This window comes from Phascolarctos cinereus, unplaced genomic scaffold (assembly GCF_003287225.1).
Source record: "Phascolarctos cinereus isolate Bilbo 61053 unplaced genomic scaffold, phaCin_HiC Scaffold_3;HRSCAF=262, whole genome shotgun sequence".
NCBI classification, from domain to species: Eukaryota; Metazoa; Chordata; class Mammalia; order Diprotodontia; family Phascolarctidae; genus Phascolarctos; species Phascolarctos cinereus.
The window spans coordinates 8,475,754-8,496,325 of NW_027555736.1; the positions used below are offsets into that span (position 1 = coordinate 8,475,754).

Below are 20,572 nucleotides of genomic sequence, written 5' to 3' on the forward strand. Positions count from 1 at the left end.
ATTTAGGAGCTACAAGATACCCAAGAGTTCTGTTTAGTGGTAAGGAATTAGGGCAGGGCCTCTGCCCCAGCAGCCTCCCGAGGGCCTAACAGAGAACAACAAAAGGGGAACTCAAGCCCGGTTTTTTTAGAAGACTTTGCCAAAGAAAGCCCCCAAACCCCTGCTCCCCGTTTCACCACAAAGGGAGGGTACGCAGGAAATCCAGCAGCGATTCCCTCAATCAGTCTGGGTTAGCCAGAGCACTGCTCATTCAAACTTCTGCAAACTAGCGATGAGATGACTGTAGACCACGTGTCCCAAAAGTCTTGGTGCAGTTTTTCACTGCACCAAGACTTTCGGGACACCCCATCTACAAAGTGCTACAGAAACTTTAAACATATTATATGAATGTCACTCTTCTGGTTACTACAATCTGTCACTGTTATTGCTGTTAGGTTAAAAATAGGAAAACTAAGAGGACCTACTGGCTGTATGACCCTTGGCAAGTCACTTAGTCACTCACGAGGAGTAATAATAATGACCGACAACAGTAATCACAGTATCTATGTATTACTTTAAGAGCTTCACAAATATCCTCTCATTTGATCCCACAGCAACCTAGGAGGGAGATGCTGTTATTATCCCCATTTTACAGATGAGGAGACTGAGGCAGACAGAGGTTAAGTGACTTACCCAGAGTCACAGAGCTAGTAAGTGTCTGAGGAGAGATTTGAACTCGGGTCTCCCTGACTCCCAGTCTCACTGTGAGGCCACTCAGGTGCCCCTGGAGACTATAAGTCTCAGAGAAGTCAGAAGCCTGTACTGTTGAAGGCAGTTTCCTGACTGGGAGTTCTCCACATCCAAGAAGTCGCAGGCCCAGGCCTTAGATTCTCTTATTATAAAAACCATCAACTCCCCCAAAATTGGGGAGAAAAAAAAACTAATGAAGGTTGGACAGAAATATTTTAACGTTGTCTTTATCTCACGATGCCTAGGATGGTGCTTGGTGAAAAGAGAGAAGGCCGTTGGAAACAGTTTGTGGGATTGAAGCAAACAAAGATGGCGGCTGCAAAGCTGTAACGAAGGGCTCACTTCCAATAACTACTTCAGATCCAGTAAACAGTCCACACAAGTCCAGAAGAACAAAAACGCTCTTTCTGAAGAAACCTTGGTTCTGAAGAGCATTTCCAAGGGGAAGTCACGTAGCTGCAGGAGCACCCGGCTGAGAACTCCCTCTTCTCCCTTCCTCATTATCCATCGATCGATGAACATTTATTCAGCACCTGCTATGTGCTGAGCACCTTGCCAAGCACGCCAGCATCTCAAGCCTGAGCATTCGTGACTTCGTGCCATTCTCAATACTGGATCATCGACACAGAACGGATTTAGAATCAGAACACCCAGCTTCCGATGCCTGCTCTACCACTTCCTAGCTGTATGACCTCAGGCAAGACCTGTTCCCTCTCCAGACCTGTTTCCTCAGCTATAAAATGAAAAGGTGGAACTCAGTGACCTCTGACTTCCCTTCCACCTCTAAGACCACTATCCTGTGATCCCAGACACCCCTGAAAGTTGGACAACACAAATCCTCAGATACAAGAATGCTCCAATTTGAGACCATTTCCAGGCTCCTACAGGCATATGGCGCCTGAACAGAAGCCGGCAGCTAGAGAAACATCACTTCAAGGTCAAATAGCTGGATCCATCTCACCAAACGGAAGCTTGGCACCGATGTCTGAACGTCACAGAAGTAGTTTGTGTCTTATAATAAAACACCTTCCCAAGAAAGGTCTCCCACGGTTTCCGTCACAAAATGATTTAACACACAGGGAGGGAGGCAGACGCAAGTCAAAGCCTAGCTAAATTTAATGATGGAAAAATATATTTAGAAATCCCAAACTTCTTGTAAGTCCAATGCTTCCTGTAATTTCATCTATTCTTATACTAACTGCTCCTCTTTTTCTAAAATGCCTATTGGAGTTAGTGACACAGAATCACAGACTCAGGCCTTCTCAGAGAATCAGAGTTTGGGAAGGGATCTCCATGGCCTCTAGGCCCAATCCTCCCCACCCAAAAAGGAGTCCTACAAGAGAATATTTCCAAAGAGTGGTTGTCCAGGTTGAGCTTGGAAATGTCCAAGAAGGGGGCATCCGTGACCTCTCAAAGGAAGCCATTCCTCTTTAGCAACAGTTAAGAAAAACTTCCTAATATTAAGTCTAAACCAGCCTCTTTTTTCTGACACCTCTTTGTTCATAGAAGCCAGGTTCACTCCTCTTAATGCAGCCCATGATCTCATTAGCTTTGGGGGCTACTACATAATGGCCTAACTGATTCATACTGAGCTGGCCGGTCACTAAAATGCCCAGACCTTTTTCTGAATAACCAGTACCTCTCTGTAGATAGCTATGTCCACCTTATACCTTCATGTGTGGCACCCCCCAAGAGGAGCCTCTACATTTAGGAATTCCCCCTCATTCTATTCTACCCCATACACTAGCCTGCCATGACCTTTGGGATGTGGCCTCTTGTGATCACTGGCCCCACGAGCTTTGTGCCACCTATCTGCTTTGGAAGGGACCTCATTGGTCACCTAGGCCAACCCACACTTGACTGAGAATCCATCCCTAATGCTTTCCATACAAGAGTTCATCCAGATTGTTCTCACTGACCTCCAGCAAAGAGGAGCCCCTGTGTAGTGAGGCCATCTATTCCCAGAAGGAAACATGGAAGTGACCAGGACAGAGGATGTGAGGACTGTCACCTCCCTCTCTCTGGAACCTACGCCTCCCTTAATGAATCTTGGGAGGGCACTGGCAATGTGCACTGCGGTATCACTGGTGAGTGGATTGACTTCTATCGGGCATCAATTTCACTCATAAGGTAGTGGATACAGTGCTAATTTTGTTATTAGACCATCAAAACTATTTTTAGGAGCATCCACTTGCCAAAATTACCAACCTAAACAGGTTAACTATACACACATACTTTACTGTTTTGACAAACTGCAGATTTATCTTCTAAAAAAAAAAAGACAAATGTTTGCTGAAATGTTGAACCAAATATACGGAATGAACAATTCTCTTAGAAAAATAAAATGCTACTGTTAGAAAACTGTAATGCCTAGGAGATTTTTTTTTTAGAGGAAAGTTATTTTGTTCACATTGATATATATTTGTTCCATTGGTCACAACAACCGCTCGACATGTTGGAACACAAATAAATCTTCGTTCAGGAGTGCTTGGCAAAGCTTTATAGCTTGGAAATTACTTCTCAAAAACACTTTTAAAACAATAGTTGGAGGGTTGTTTTCTGAAATTAAACATTAAAAAGAACATTAAATAAATGTTTGTGGAATGGAAACAAGAAAGTGAAGCTGAGCCGGCATGCCATTGTGTTGGGATAATCAGGTGGAAAGTCCTCTTAGGCATCCGCATTGACAACACGTTGCCAATTTCATGGCTAATTTTGTAATGGAGAAGAGACATCCATGGAGAATCAAAATAAAAGTGATGCCCTAGAGATATAACTAAGGAGGGTCGGGGCCCCTGCTCCATCTCCAAAGGGATATTTGACATGTTCCACATTCCACATGGGTTGAATGGGGAAACACGGAAACCAGTCATTTCTGATCACATGACATACAAATCTCTCTAAGTCAAAGATCATAGACCTGAAAACCAGATGTGATGCACTCCCCTGCCTGGAACAGTTCAGCTTTCACCACCCTCATTTCAGAGGCTGCTTCCATTTCCTCAACTGTTAAAGGAAGGGGAAGGACACCATGGCCTCTAAGGACCCTTCCAGCATTAGATTCTTAATCCCATGACTCTGGTAGGCCAGAAACCACATCTCACAAGACTTCAAACTATGGAGTGACAAAGCACAGTGCCCAGGGAGAGAGCTCTGGACCTGAATTCAGAGAGTGTAGGTTCAAAGAAAGTTTCTGTCACTTAACAGTAATGTCTCAGAGGTGACCTCAGTTTCCACTTCTGTAAAATGGGGGGTGGGTGTTGGATTAGATGACTTCTGGGGTCCTTTCCAGCTCCACATCTACGATCCTATATAAAGCAGACCCACTAGAACAGGGATGGCGTCATCTGACAAGACAAGAATCCTACTCGGCAATGACTATCCCATTAAAGGAATTTGCCATTATCTACCAGAGAGCACACGGAGCAGATCAAGGATGGAAAAAAAGGAAGACAGAGGCCTGTGCACCACTCTCACATCAACACAAAAAAGGGAAGCCAAAGGACTAAGGTATCAGCCAGCTCCAACACACCGCCTAGAGCAAGGAAAGCAATAGCCTAGGGGGTGATCGGCAGTAGCTCAAACCAAGTCCTCTCGGGACACCGAGAGGAGAGGCAGAAAGTGCAGAACAAGCCGCTCGCTCGTCAAGTCTGCTTATTTAAAGAAAAGTAAATTCAGATTACTGCCTTGCAGAGAGGGCACAGACATATGTAATAAAAGTATTTAAAAGCATCTAAGAGGGGAAAAAAACTTTCATTATACACACTGAGCACGATTATGCTCCTTGCAAAATATACTCTGGGGCCTCTGGCTTCACTGAGTGCATAATTAGGGCTTCTCTCCAGCCCACAATCAGAAGCCCTTCTCTCCTCCTCCCCGCCTGTCTCCCTCTCTCCCTCCCTCCCAGCCTCCCCTCCCCTCCTTGCTGGCTCTGCAGACAGATGGGACGGCTCCTTCAGAGCCTTCGAGAACGTACCTTGACTCGGACTGTTTGATCAGACACGCTGCCCATCATGTCATTGATGGACTTGAATAACTGAAGCAAGGATTCCATGAAGTCAGCTTCGCCCTTGTTTTCATACAATCTGCAAAGAAAGCAGCCAAAAGAATTAACAGGAGTCATTGATCTGGGCCCAAAACCAAGGGCAGAAAAGTATGTGCGCGCGCACACACACACACACACACACACACACACACACACACACACACCCATGTTTACCCAAAAAGTGGTTATGCTGATAAAACCGGATATTCATTTTAGAGTTTGTTGAGCTTTACCCATGATTTCCTTGGAGCCTCATAACAACCTCATGAGTCAGTACTACAGGTATTTGTCATCTTCATTTTATAGATGAAAAAACTGATGCTGAGAGGACTTGGGAGAGAGTAAGCCCATCTTCACACAAGTAATAAGTGAAGGACCCAGACCTGACAGTGAGTCTGGCAAAGCGGCGAACATGGCAGCCTAGCCCAGAAAGCACTAGACTTAAGTCGAGAAGATTCAGGTCCACATCCTACCTAGGAAACTGACTTCCTGGGTGACATTAAGAAAGTCATTGAACCTTTCTGCGTCTCAGTCCCTCCCATGAAAAATAAAGGGGTTGGACTAGGGGTCTCTGAGGTCCCTTTCAGTCCTAAATCCAGGACCCTGTGATCCACTATCCCACAGAGATACATCACACAGATGGATGGATGGATGGATGGATGGATGGATGGATGGATGGATGGATGGATGGATGGATGAATGGATGGATGGATGGATGGACAGATGGAGAAATAGATCTTATTTGCATTCCCAAGCAAGGAAGGTACACAGAGAACTTCACTCGGCTTCAAGATGACTCCAGTTCAAATGAAATTTACTAACTGTGTGATCCTAGGCAAGTCACTTGTCTTCTATTTGCCCCAGTTTACTTATCTGTAAAATGGAGATAACAACAGCACCTGCCCTCCAAGGTTATTGTGAGGATGAAGTGAAATAACTTCATGTAAAGTGCTTTGAAAACCTATATAAATGCTGGATTTTATTAGCTACAATTTCATCTAACACCTGAAGTTTTCATGAATTCAGAACTTTTTATTAAAATAAGAACATATCTCACAGATAAGGGACATCCCTGACATGTTTCCAATGAGCTAATTTTTTGTAAAGACAATACTCTATACACAAACTGAAAGAAATTCTAATTTAAAAGAACCTCAGATGGTGCAGTGGATAGAGTGTGGGGCTTGGAATCAGAAAAAACTGGGTTCGAGGGTGCCCTCAGACATACACTAGCTTTAGGAGCCAAGGCAGGTCATGTGACCTCACCGAGTCAATGCTCCTCCCAGCTCTAAATCCAGGACGCAATGAATTCTGTCCTAAAACCAAAAAGTCATTAAGTCGAAGGGAGAATGATCTGTAGCTTTTCCATAAACCTGAGTTTTCCCAGAAGACACAAAGGGAAGGCACAGACGGTCTGCGTGACTGCAGTCTGGCCGCATTTAAAATTCAGCCACTTCAGGGAACCTTTCAAGGAGAGCTGGTGAACGTATATTCAGCATGGAGTCAATCGCACAGTTGCCATTCAAGGCCCCAGTTAGCATAGGAAATAGCAAGGAGCCCCGGCAATCCCCCAGCAACTAGGAAAGTATCCCAGGGCCTGGTCGGATGACCTTGAACCAAGAAGTTGCCCCATTCCTCACATAAGCAGCAGGAGGAGCAAAGCAAGTAAAAGCCAAGGGACGTGAGTAAATGCCACTCATTACTCATCGTCTGCTTCTGAACGTTCGTAGTGTCATCGGCTAGAACAAAAGCGACACTCACAGAGCCATTAACTTTATCGAGGTTCGAGGGAGGAATGATGCCTTGGCATCTTTGTCCTCCAAGCTGACAATTACTCCCTAGGGGGACAGCAAGTCTGGGGCAGAGGAGAGGCTTCGTGTGGCCACGAACAAGGGCAGAGAGAAGGGGAGTTGGCCCTCCGTGTTTCCCTAGGGGTGGAACACTGGAGCTTTCCGGACTTCATTTGGTCTGTTTCCGTTCACGCGGCTTTACACACTCACAGACACCCGACCCCCTACTGGGATGGGAGCGATCACTACAAGGATTCATGAGGGCGCTCTGAAACAAAGCGGACTGCCACGGAACAAGCGGTCTGGAGTCAAACAGCTCGTTGTTTTTCTCACTTAAAAACAATCATTAAGAATAAAGAGAAGTGCAAATCAAAACAACTCTGAGCTTTCACTTCACACCCAGCAAACCGGCAAAGACGGCAAAAAACGAGGGGGGTCGATGCTGGAGGAGGCGTGGCAGCACAGGCAGGCTCCCAGACACGGTGCAGCACGATTCAGAGGGAGAAACCCCAACATCCGTACCCCGTGGCCCAGAAATCCCATGGGGAGGTGTCTACTTCTAGGTGGTCAGTGACAAAAACAAGAGCCGTGTGGAGACCGAAATATTCACGGGCCACTTTCTATAGTGGCAAAGAACCGGAAATGAAGCAGAGGCCCAACGACAGAAGACTGGTCCAGCGGTCCTACACGAACATGATGGAGCGTTGCGGAGGAAGAAGGATAAGTGCTAGGAAGAATAATAGATATGAGGAATGCCGAGAGAAAAATGGACAGAGAAGTAGGCAGAGCAAGCCACACGATCTAAACAACAATACTGAAGCAAATGTTAGGGGCAAAAAGAAGAAAACAAATAAAACTGATGCTAAAAAAGTATAACGGCAAGCTCTGGCCCCAAATAAAATAAATGAGAAAGGACCTTCCCCAGCCCCCCTGAAGCAGTGGAGACCTACAACGATGCCATCCCCGTTCAGGGAATAAATTCGTTTTACTAAACCTTCCCCCCCTCCCCACTCTTCATGGTAAGAAAGGGCTTTCAGGGAGGGACTGACGGATGGGACTGAGAAGAATACTGGGAAAGGTAGGCAATATGAAAACAAAAATTGATGAAAAAAATTAAAGATTCTAAATAAGAAAAAACATATGGATCTACATGCATGAAAAGAGGAAGGGATCAATGTCCTTAGCTCAAAGGATTCACTCTTTGTTGGGTCCTTGGAAGAAAAATTACTGTCAATTATCCAGAAACATGACTAAGTCCCAGGGAAGAGTCTCATGTGAACAAAAGGCAGCTATGCAGAACGAGGAACAAAAGAAGCAAAAACACTTCAAAAGTTTATTTCAACCGGAGAAGGAGAAGCGCCCGCATCGATCCTACCGGCGTGCTCGTTCCCCCACCAAGAAGCACGCCAGCTTAGGCCACAAAAACACGCTGGTTTTTTCTCCCATCTGAAAACACCACGTGCAATGTGCCAAGACACCTGGTGGTGTCAGCAATTGGAGGGCAGGAGGCGCACTTCTTTCCAGTTTTTAAAAAACAAAATTTTTTTCTGTGACCTACAGAAAAATTCAAGTCCTCTCACAGCTTTCTACGGAAATTAAGGCCTTTTTACAATAGCAACTTGGGATCTCTTTTGAAGACAGGGATCTGGGAGAGACTAGTAAAGCCAAACAGTAGGAAGAATTACTAAAATTCTTTATTCTAACATCCTAAAGCTTAAGATTTCAGGGTCACAATCATTTGCCTTCTAATACAGCCAGGGAGGCTGCCCACATTCTCCAGATCCATTTCAGAGCAGGTCAGATGAAGGAGGAATTAAGTGAGAACAAGGCCGCTGGATGACCAGGTCCTCTTCAGCACAGTTTCTTCTTCAAGGTAGGGGACTATGGCTATGGAAGTGGTGAGTTCATGGAATGTTTGTTTAGTGTTATTGAGTTTTTTGTTAAACTTTCTTTTCTTTTTTATTCTTTAATATGAAGGATGGGGGAGGAGAGAGGTATATACTAAGAAAGAAAGGTTCCCCCCCAAAAAAAACCATCAATAAAATGTTTGGCTTGGTTAAGAACAGAAACTCAGGCAGGGATGGTCCATTTGGCCTTTGTATTCCCACTGCTTTTCACAGCATCTGGCATATAAAAGATGCTTAATAAATGCTTGCCAAATTAAAAGAAAAAAAGGAAAATGAGTAGTGGAGAGAGTCTGAATTGAAAGGTTGTGGATGGATGGATGGATGGATGGATATTTTTAAAATATATTTTTGATAATTATAATTCAATACACTTGGTTTCCTTTGTAACCCTGGGATTTCATTGTATGCATTTAAAAGCATTATTCCAGGAACGGGTCCATGACTGTCACCATCCCCAGAAGGGTTTATGATACACACAAAACAAGGTAAAGATCTCTCACACTGGAGGGAAGATGCATCAAACCAAGAAACAAGACGTCCTTCTGGAGGAGGAAACAGACTATGACTGGGCCGGAAGGCCAATGAGATTCCGAAGGAGAGAAAGCCGGTCCTCAGGTGGCCATTAAGGTCTGGGGAGGGAAGTTGCCATGACCCAGTGGTGGAATGGATACACTGGGTCTAGGTGCAACGATGAGGACAGAAGACACAGGGGTGTGCCTGACTTCACCTGGGAAACTGGGCAGGCCTAGGAGCAGCTCCAGGAGAAACCTCCCAGCCTCCCCCTCCCTCCCTCTTTCCTCTGAAGGTTTCCAGGGCTTGCAGACCCTCTCGGATGAGCTCATCACCTTGAAGGAGAGCCACTGCATTCCTTTTTTATCTCTCCACCACAGATAAAAGCCCCTTGGAGGCAGAGCCCTCTCCCCCTGATTACTGTAGGTCCCTCATTGCCTTGCACACAAGAGAATTTCTATAAAAATCTACCAAATGCATGAAGAAGGAAAAATAAGAATTAGTGTTCCCAAAAGTAGGCGCTACCACGTACTGTCTGGGCACTCGATTTGGCCAGAAGATGCCCTCTTTGTGGTCTTCAGGATTATTTAGTTTTTCCGTATTTCTACACCCTAACTCCCGATTTCAGTTATCAGACTCTTCAAGGCAAGTGCCACCAGCCTTCACTGCATCCCCCCCAGCACCAGAGTGATGCTGCCACGTGCCCATCCTCCTCAATGACCCTCCAGTAGGTGACGCTCCCTGGAATATTATAAGCCACATGCCTCATGCCCCCACGTGTAAATCTTAGCTTGAATTTTCAGAGTATGTCGATATATTTCTTTCCTTCTTATTATCTTGAGGGTGCAGCCTAGAGTCAGGCAGGGAATACAGTGTCGAGACAGCCGTACAGCCTACAAAGGACTTCTCACGTATTATTTCATTTGGTGCTTGCATGAAACCCTGGGTCAGCCTCCTCTTACAGACGACAAAACCAACCATCCTAAGAGAGAAGGGACTAGCCCGTGGCTATGGCAAAGATCTTCTGCATGTTAAATGTCAGTACTAGACTAACCACCTGACATCTGGGGGTCAGGAAGCTCTACGGAAAAGTGAGTTGTTTTCAGCGTGGTGGAACAGAAAGAGACCTGGATTTGAAGACTGAAGTCCCAGGTTCATATCCTGCCTCTGAAATTTACCATTTCTCTGGCTCTCAAATTCTCAATTATAAAGTAAATTGGGGAGGAAGGTAGACACAGACACTAGATAGCCTTTGGGGTCTCTTCCAACCTGCCTATAATCCTATGACCTGAGAATTTTGAGTCTACTTATAGCACCAACGGGCAGCTAGGTGACACAGCGGACAGAATGCCTGGCCTGGAACCAGGAAGACTCCTCTTTTTGAGTTCAAATCTGGCCTCAGACACTTACTAGCTCTGTGACCCTGGACAAGTCACTTTACCCTGCTCGCCTCAGCTTCTCTCCATCTGTAAAATGAGCTGGAGAAGGAAATGGCAAACTCCTCTAGTATCTTTGCCAAGAAAATCCCAAAAGGGGTCACAAAGAGTCTGACGGGACAGAAACAACTGAAAAACAACAACGTAACACCGGTGGGTGTCACTGTCGAGGGTAGACTTGGCCAGCAAATCTTGAGTCTATCTGCTCCCCTCCTTCCATCAGGAAGGGGCAGAGCTGAATCCTTCCCAGGCTTTTCCTAGTGGTCCCTGCCTCCAGGGGGTTTAGGGTGGGTGTGATCTTTTCTGGGCCTTCTCCCTTCCTCCCCTTTTCTCTCTAGACTATGAATCAGCTACATCACAAGTACAGACAGTTACCTTGCTTTTTTTAGCCTAGAGGAAACACAAAGCCTTTCTCAGTGAAAGTTACTAATACAATCACTAGAGTTCAGAGACCCCAGTTAGGAAAACTGCTAACATTCAGACACTGTCGGGCTCTCTGCCCTAATTTTGATTATCTCTACCTATCCCTTGGGATCCTCAGTGTTCAAGGCAAAACTCAGGACACACAAAACATCTGGGTAACAGAAGTGAGCAGTCGATTCCAGCACCTAGGACTGGAGAGGAGGAAGTGAGGGCAAGAGCAGACTTGAAGTCCTTCAAGATCTAGCAGCTTTAGTCCGGCTCTTCCACCCCAACAGGCCCAGGAGGGCCCAATGGCCCTCCTCATTCTCTCCCTGCCCTACCGTAGCTCAATCCACCTCTCCCTTTCTCCTTTCATCTTCCAAGCTTCTCTGGAGGTCCCAATGCTGCTGTCCCTCTATCTCTCCCTGTGTGCTGACCTGGGAGAAGCTAGTCAGGGATACTGCTTCCTGTGCCTGGGCTTCACCTCCATGCTTGGTTTCCTTCTCTGCTGGGCCAAGCTCAGGTAGTAGCTTCCTGCTGGGATGAGGGTCAGTTTTCTGGAACAGATGAGGTTATGATGGGAAGTCCATTCTGAGACAGTTTCAGAAGCAGTTCAGAGGAAACTCTGCCCATCACCTTTGGCCTCAAATATAAAACCACCTATATTCTAGCCAGTACCTGGGAGACAGTACAAAAACAAAACAGCTAACAGGAAAAAGGTGGATGGAAGCTTGTGTTCGAACCCTGAGACTTGGAAGTGACCTTGGGGACCACTTTAGTCCAGGCGTTCATAATCGGACCTTCTCTTTTTTCCTTAATATTTTAGATCACTGTATGTCAATTTAATTGATTTCCTAACAAATCTGATGTGCCTTATCTTATGCATTTAAAAAGAAGCCTCGAAGAAAGGGTCCATCAGCTTCACCAGACTGTGAAGGGCTCCATGATAGATAAAAGAGGAAGAACACTTGTTCTGATGTAACGCCCTCATTTTACAGCTAGAAGGCTGCCCAAGGTCACACTCTTAGAGGACAGAGTTGGGATTTGGACTCAGGGCATAGGACCATGGACAGTCAGAATCACAGACTTCCAACTCCAAGAGACATAATTAGCTCTCCCACTAACTACATACTCGACTTGGGACAGAACGTTTAAGTTCCTGGGCTAGAGTTTCTATAAAAGGAAGAAAATGAATGAACTGATCTTTGACATCCCTTCCAGATGCAAAATTCTATTAAGATTTTCTTTGTTAGGGTTCTTTTCCCCCTGCAATTATTTCTAAGACGAACTTTTCTTGATTCTCTTCCTTTCCTGACTATTCTAAAATTCTATTCTGACTCATGGTCTATATCCTGGGTTTACTTCTTCTTTAATCCTTTGTTTTCCTCATGCAGTTAAAAACACTTTTGTGGATTTTTTCCAACATCCTTCTTTCTGCTGTCTCACTCTTAGAAATATTAATTCATGAGAGAAGTAATGTGGCTAGAAGCCATGTTCCACGGTAAAAATTAACCACTGTCCCTAGCCCAGGCCTTTCCCATGATCATTTTTCTTCCCATTAGCTATTTGAACGAAGGAGAAATAATATTTCAACTCATCAACCATATTGTAATATAGTTATATATCATTAAGCATCAGTTATCAAAACCATTTGAAACTGAGTAAGCAACAGAAATGTATAGACCAATGGAACAGACTAACAAGAAAGAAGCAGAAATATTTGAATTCAGCAACCCCAGGGTTTGAGAAAGAGCTCTCCACTGGACAAGAACTTCTGGTAAAACTGGGAGTTAGTCTGGCAGAAATAAGGTTTAATCACTAATGTGAAAATACGTTTAATAGGAATGTACATGTAGAGACTATATCAGGTTGTGCAGCGTCTTGGGGAGGGCGGGGGAGAAAATTTAACACTCAAAAGCTTATAGAAGTGATTGTTGATGAATCAAAATAAATTAATTTTAAAAAATTAAAATTTAAAAATTTAAAAAGAAATAAGGTTTAGACTAAGAACATACACCATATTCCAAAATATGGAGGCCTATGAAAGGTAATGATTGGCAATACATCGACATCCTGTTCTTAAGCGGAGGGGCTAGAGCAGTGGTCTAGAAGTCAGAGGAACCTGGCTTTAAATCCTGCCTCAGACAGGGATTAATTGTGTGACCCTGGGAATGTCCCTTAACTAATCTGTGACTCAGTTTTCTCATACGCAATATGAGAAGGTAGAACTCAATGACTTCTGGAGTCCCTTTCAGCTTTAAATGTTATCTTTATACTTAATTCTCTTTAATCCTATCTTCCAGGTTACTATTTAACATGAATTTACAAGAAGCCATTCGGATGGATTTGAATGTTTATAACTCAGAGAGCAACTTTCTTGATAATCCATATATTTGCCAAGAACTAATGTGCTCACTCTCTCATAAAAATAGAGACGTGTATATATACATACAAAAACACATGTATGTATATATGTATGTATGTATCTATACATGCACGCACCTCTCTCTGTTTCTCTTGTCTCTGTCTCTCTCTACCTCTCCTCCCCCACCCCGAGCTCTCTCCACACACACACACAGACACAGATTCTGAGTTTAATCACTGGGGTTCAGTCTACAAATTGTATTCTACCCTAGCTTGCCCCCAAAGACCTCTAGAGAAAGATGGTCCTAGCCCTTAAAGAGAATCAGACCTTCTTTTTAATAAGCTCTGTATTGTATTTCCTCCACAATTAGCCTTGGGAACAGAAGAGTAAACAAAAGCAGTTTATTACCTTGCAAGGTTCAACAGTATACTAACTATGGATTATTAATGGACATTAGCTCCTTTATAAATTTTACCAAGATTCACACACAGAAAATAACTTTTTCTTTGGTTTTAGTCGGATCATGGCACACAAAATTGGATTTTAAATTCCCTCAATTTCTGCTTAGCTCTTATGAAGGCTGCCTTAGGCAGAGCTACATAAACATGAATGTGACTCAGAGGAAATATGAAGATATTGATTTTTTTCAATAACCTAACTTGGCTTGTGAAATAGGAATATATTACACTAGTTCTTTACTTCTGGAAAGCAACGGGAGCATTTCCGCTGCCAAGAAGCTGCCACTTCAACGGAGCCCTCCTCACCAAGGGACACACTTAGGACCCCAAACCAATATCAATACCTGCCACCAGTCACACTTCAAGGGACCAGGGAAGTCACGAATTCCAATCCCCATATTTTACGGATGGAGGGCAGGAGAAAATGACTTTGCCAAGAACATAGAGAAGGACAGATGGCCACGAGGGGATTTGAACCCATGTCACGTTACTCCCAAATCCAAAAGTTTTTTCCCCACTATACTACTCTGACTTCCCAAGTCAGACCAGCTAATTATCTGTACTGGTCCCTGACCATAGCGAAGGCTTAAATGGCTAGTTGTGACCTCTTCTCATCGAGTGACATCAGAGCAATGAAGAAAGCAGGCTCTTTGGTCTCTATTAGCTCAAGTGAATCTATTCGTTTCACCGACAATTTTCGGGAACTATCTTAAAAAACTCGAAGCACTCTCATATAAGATGATTAATTTACATACCAAGAGAGGCGAGTAGTGCAATGGGCACCAGAACTCTCGAGCTCCAAAAGAAAACAATGGAGAAACTTTTCTAGTGAAATCCTCAATCAAACCCAGGGGAATGAAAGACAAATCCAGAATTCCTTTTTCTGTCCCCTGATAAGCCAGTTTTATTTTACTGGCTGCTGAAAGAGGGAAAATGGTCACAGCAGTGGGGGTGATTGAAAGGGGGACAAAGAGCCATGGCCAAGGGAAAGAACATTCCCAGGATTCCAAAAACCGAGCATCTAGCTAATACACCCTTTGCGGCACAGTGGACAGAACTGGATCTGGAGTCAGGAAGACCTGAGTTCAAATGCAGCCTTGGACACTTACTAGTTGTATGACTCTGGGCAAGTCCCTTAACCTTCATCGACCTCAGTTTCCTCAACTGTAAAATGGAGATAATAACAGCATCTACCTCCCCAGGGCTGTTGTGAGGATAATAATGGTAAAACACTTAGCACAACATCTGGCACACAGTGGCTGCAACATAAACACTACTCCCTTCCCTTCCTCCAGCCCCCACCCCAACAGCACCTCTGGTAACTCTGCTTAAAGGCCCCCAGCAATGGGGAGGCCACTTCCTTGCGAGGCAGCCTGGCTCACTTTGCAGTAACTTAACTGGTTAGTAAATCTGTCTGGAAACCAAGCCTACCACTGGTTCTTTTCAATTCATGCCCTGGCCCCAGTTCTGCCTTCTGTGGCCAGGTGGAATGAAACTAATCCCTAGCTAGTCCACAGGACCCCCTTCAAAGATCAGAAGAGAATTCTCACATCTCCCTTGAATCTCTACTAAACATCCCTCGCTCCTTGCACGTCCTGTGTCATGGGTTCGAGCCTTTGCCATGCTGGCTGCCATCCTCTGGACACTCACCAGTGCACTGGTCAATGTCCTCCTTAAACTATGGTGCCAGGGCTGAACATGAGAGTCCAGGGAAGGGCTGATGAGGGCTGAATGCAGGAAGACTGCCCCTTCCCTGGCCCAGAACATTCTGTCATTCTCAATGTAATGTCCATTAAAGGACTAGGTCTTTATTCACTGTAATAATTCTAATTTTAAATACACAACCATATTTCTAGGAGACAAGCTTTTACTCCTCTGTATGTATGGCTAATACTCCTAACACCCTCTCCCCACCCCACCCAAGAGAAGCAATTTAACCATGGAGCCCCCTCAAAGTGCTTAGTGATCACCATTAACATCACCTCCTCTGCCACACCAAGAGAATGTAATCACCCCAAGAAGCCTCCCCCCAACATCATCTCCTCTGCAACATCAACAGAAGTGATCACCCCAAGAAGCCTCCCCCAACCCCGGCAGGCCCCTCAGAAGCCACGGGCAGGGCCCTTCAGAGGCCGCGAGCAGGACTTACTGGTTGAACAAAATCCTGGAGCGCACAATGAACTTGAAGATGTACTCGAGGGCCTTCATGGCCTTGTAGAGCGGCTCATTGACGCCGGGCTTCTCGGCACTGTCCACATAGCTCCTCAACACCTTGGTCAGTTTCCTGGGCAGACACAAGACATAAATGACCATGAGTCTCCCCAGTCCCAAGGACAGAGCCTCTGTCCAGGAGGCGGAGAAAAACACTGAGAAATCATCTTCTCCGTTTTCAGTGGTTTGCCAATTTCTGATTCACGCGTCCTCTTTTTCAGAGCTAAAAGGAAGATAAAATCCCCACAAGGAAGAGGGAGCGGCCCATGAGGACCAAATGCTTACCCAGTTACAGAGGAGTGAGCCCTGTGACGGACGGGAAATGACAGTAACAGGTCTTGTTACTAACGCACCTTAAGGTTTGCAAAGAGTGGCACGACATTACTCCATTGGCCCTCAGGCAGCCAGGTTGGATCACTGAGGCATCATTATCTATTATTACTGTTATTACACGTGAGGCCCATGGGGCCTTGGCGGCCTTGACCCTCTGGACCAAAATGGAAAGACGTGAGACACGGCTCCTTTAGTTGAGTTTAACAGAAAGCTTGAGAGGCAGACTGGCCTGAAGCAGAGAGAAGGCAAGCATGGGCTGTGGGGGCCTAGGCCAAGTCACCTGACCTCAGGCCACTCTCTCAGGCTATCTTCCTCAGAGAAGAGTGTGTCCATACAGGGAGTGCCCTGAAACAATGTTTCAGGAAAACACAAAACAAGACAAATTGGTATTGGGCTCATTTTTGGCTCTCAGAACAGACAAAAAAAGCAATCCACTCAATCTTCCTCCTCCTCTACCTTTTTCTCCTCCTCCTTCTAGGGTAAGGACTATGTTGTTCTTTGTCTTGCATCCTCAAGGCCTAGAACTGTGGGTAGCCCAGAGGAGGCATATACTCGATGTTTGGTGAGCTGACTTCATTCAGGCAGGAGGCCCAAACCATCCCCAGCTCCTCCCTGTGGGCCAGCCTGGGAACCTAAGCCCCATGACCACTGTGGCTTTTGTGGCAAAGGGGGAACCAGGCTACCATTAACTTACAAGGGACTTTTTGAAACACCCAAGTTGGAAGTTACTTGCCTTTCCAGCTATCCTGAAGGAAACGCTTTCCTTTTTTGTTTTTTGTTTTTTTTAATGGAATATTTAATTATTTTTCCTCTTTAAAGCCCACATAAGAACAAGTGAGGCTCACATCAAAGGCAACGCTGACAGACACTCACAGGGAAAAGGTGTCACTCATCCTTCCTGTGCCCAGAAAAACCTGGTTGAGCCATGGGGTATTATCTAAAAACGTGAACAAGTCTTATTCAAGACGCGGGACAAGAACTCCAGCTGAGCCTCTTCCAGCAATGACTGAGCCCACACACCCCTGAAAGTGGGGAGAAGAATCCGAGGGCTGGTGATCAAGGAATGGCCCCAGCCACGTTATGAGGACGTCACCCCGTTCTTATATATGGAATGAAGAGCAAGGAAGACTCCGTGTCTCTGATTTTAAATGTCACAGGCTTCTGTCAAAGAAACAGCACACTAAAATGAAGATGGAGTATGGCTCAGGGACTACAGTTGGGAAGTCAGGAAGACTTGGCAGGTATCACTGACATTCCCTGGATGAACGACCTTGGATAAGTCATTTAGTCTAAAGGCCTAATAACCTTTGAAATGGCAAAGCTAGAGAGAACATTCCTATACAAATGGAGTTACACGGCTTTGCGCCCTGTCCTCAATGATGTATTTAATCAACAAACGGGGAAATGAAGAGAGAATGATTGAATAACCAGCTAAGTGGGGATTTCTTAAAAAGGCATTTGTCTGCTTAACTCTTTGTGTGTCATGGACTCTTTTGGCCATCTGGAAGCCTAACTGTGGACCCTTTAAATGCATAAAATAAAATGCACAGGATTACAAAGGAAATCAATAATAGTGAAATTAAGGTGACATTTTTTTCTCCTAGAGTCAGGAAGATGTGAGTTCAAACCTTGCCACAGACACGGGTGACCCTGGGAAAGTCACTTAAGCTCTGTTTTCTGAGTTTCCTCACCTGTACCATGGAGATGAGAGCAGCACCTACCTTGCAGGGCTGGAGTGAGAAGCAAATGAGATAACATCTGTGAGAAAATCCTGAGCCCAGTGTTAAATACCCATTCCCTCCTTTTCGAGTCCACAGATCCCTGATCTGTGGTTATACACAGAACACTGGAGAGAGAAAATAAAACTAGCAAACAACCTTTCCCCTTCCCCCCCCCCAAAAAATATATCTTATTCAAAAATGACTGAAGAAAGTGACTCACGTATAGGCCAGTGTGGCACTGAAATGCTTCTTAATGTAGGTCTCCAAAACAGGATTGAAATGCTGGAACTTCCGGTCTGCAATCAGCCCAATGATGAACACCTGCCAAAGCGACAATCACCCCATGACCAACTGAGAAAAAACTGATGCTGCCCTCAAGACCCCAGGGAGCCTGGATCAGGCAGGGCCCGGCATGCCCATGAGGCTCCTTCAGCCCGAGGGCTCTGGGGCCATCTGCCAGTGAGTCCACAACTGATTCTGTGCTCTATTACAGATATAGCATAGAGGGAGAAGAGAATGAAAGAGACAGAGAAAGAAGAGACAAGGGGACAAGGATGGGGGTGGGAGGAGGGGGTAACACTCTAACAGGCTGCATTTTTGTTGTCTGAAGACTAGCCTCAGCACGCAGCAAAGGATCACCAGGTTTGGTTCGGAGAGTATTGGCCAAGCACGAAGACTGCATCGTTTTGAGGAATATTTGCGCGGATGAAACCCTAGAGCCTCCTTAAAGGATGCATGTCCATACCGGAAAATCAAACACACTGTGGGTGTTTCAGAAGAAGATTGGTGGGGAAGCTAGGTGGCGCAGTGGATAGAGCACCAGCCCTGAAGTCAGGAGGACCTGAGTTCAAATCCAGCCTCAGACCCAACACTTAACACTTACTAGCTATGTGACCCCTGGGCAAGTCACTTAACCCCAAATTGCCTAAAAAAAAAAAAAAAGAAGCAGATTGGTGAGGTGAGCTCAAGAGGGAATCTGCTTGTGCCAATATGGACCTGGCCTTGGATGGCTGCTCATCGAGGCATCAAGCAACGGCCCCAGTATGAAACAGAACTCAGAGAGTGAAGGACGGTTCTGAGTTGTGGCTTCTTACCAAAGCGTCAAAGACCAGCGTGTCGAACGTGTCGCACTCGGAATTCTCCATCATGATGTTAAAAAGGGCATCCAGGGTGTCCTGCAGGAACTGCAGGGAGAAGAGAAGCCGTTATTTGGGGCTCACGAGGACAAGTCCCTTTTCCTCTACACCAGGCACAAAGGATCTGACCCCTCCCTGAGGGAGAAATCTGAAAGAGTCTTCAGAGATCCCTCCTCGCTTTGGGGGTCTGCCACTCCTAGACACACGAGAATCCATGAAGATAATAAAAACGATAATCATTACGATTGTTTTTGCTATAACAAATAGCTGAGACACATGCCTCCTTATGCTTTACAAGAGGCTCCTCCAACATCATCTCATTTGACCCTTAAGACAACTCTGCCAGGCAGAGCGTGCAAACGTGCTTACGCCCATTTTAAAGATGAGGAAGGTGAGGCTCAGAGAGGTTCTCAGGTGTCTTTACACCGGCTGTTTGCCCAAGCTTACTATGGGACTTTAAGATATACAGAGTGCTTTCCACACAACAGGTCTGTAACTTGGCCAGAGAAGAGTTATTATTCCCACTTCACAGATGAGGAAGCCAAGAGGCTCCGAATGCTAAGAATCTCTTGCATAGTCCACAACTAGCAAGTGTCAGATGGAGAACTGGAACCTGGGACTCCCCCAAGCCCAGGCCCGACAGTTCTTCTAGTGTACAGTCTATCAGAGCCCAACCCTCATTGTCTAAAGGGCTGCTCATTAGAATGTGAGCTCCTCATGGAATACTTTACCTATCAGACCTATGGGTAAAGGAAGAATTTAGATAGAGAGCAACAGTGGATAGAGCACTGGCTCTGGAGTCAGGAGGACCTGAGTTCAAATCCGGCCTCAGACACATAACACTTACTAGCTGTGTGACCCTGGGCAAGTCACTTAACCCCAACTGCCTCACCAAAAAAAAAAAAAAAGAGCAATAGAAAATGTAAAATAGATAATTTTACAAATTAGAAGGAAATCAGAAAACGGGTGGGAGGGGGGGTTGCAACAAGTGTCTCTGATAAAGGCCTCAATTCTTAAATATATAGAGAACTGAGTCAAATTGATAAGAATACAAGCCATTCCCCAATTGACAAATGGTCAAAGGACATTAATAGGCAGTTTTCAGAGAAAGAAATTAAAACTATCTATAGTCATATGAAAAAATGCTCTAAATCACTATTGATTAGAGAAATGCAAATTAAAACAACTCTGAAGTACTGGCTCATACCTATCAGATTGGCTAATATGACAGAAAAGGAAAACGATAAATGTTGGGAGGGACTTGGTTAAAACTGAGACACTGATGCATTGTTGATGGAGTTATGAACTGATCCAACCATTCTGGAGAGCAGTTTGGAACTATGTCCAAAGGGCTATGAAATTGTGCATACCCTTTGAACCAGCAATACCACTACTAGGTCTGTGTCCCAAAGAGATTTTTAGAAAGTGTGTGTGTGTGTGTGTGTGTGTGTGTGTGTGTGTGTGTGTGTGTGTGTGTGTGTGTCTGTGTGTCTCTGTGTGTGTGTGTTGGGGGGAGGGGGGAAGGGAAA

At 45.1% G+C, this 20,572-nt stretch overlaps 1 protein-coding gene across 3 annotated transcripts in view; it reads right to left on the minus strand.

The window, feature by feature from the left end:
• DOCK1 (dedicator of cytokinesis 1) overlaps positions 1-20,572 on the minus strand; it is a 577,278-nt gene that overhangs the window by 436,557 nt on the left and 120,149 nt on the right. For all 3 annotated transcript variants that reach the window (XM_020973593.2, XM_020973592.2, XM_020973594.2), the window contains exons 20-23: positions 19,002-19,091; positions 18,128-18,228; positions 15,792-15,926; positions 4,706-4,814 (exon numbers count right to left, since the gene is read on the minus strand). In XM_020973593.2, the coding sequence (XP_020829252.1) occupies positions 4,706-4,814; positions 15,792-15,926; positions 18,128-18,228; positions 19,002-19,091 (435 nt within the window). The remainder of the gene's footprint in view (positions 1-4,705; positions 4,815-15,791; positions 15,927-18,127; positions 18,229-19,001; positions 19,092-20,572) is intronic.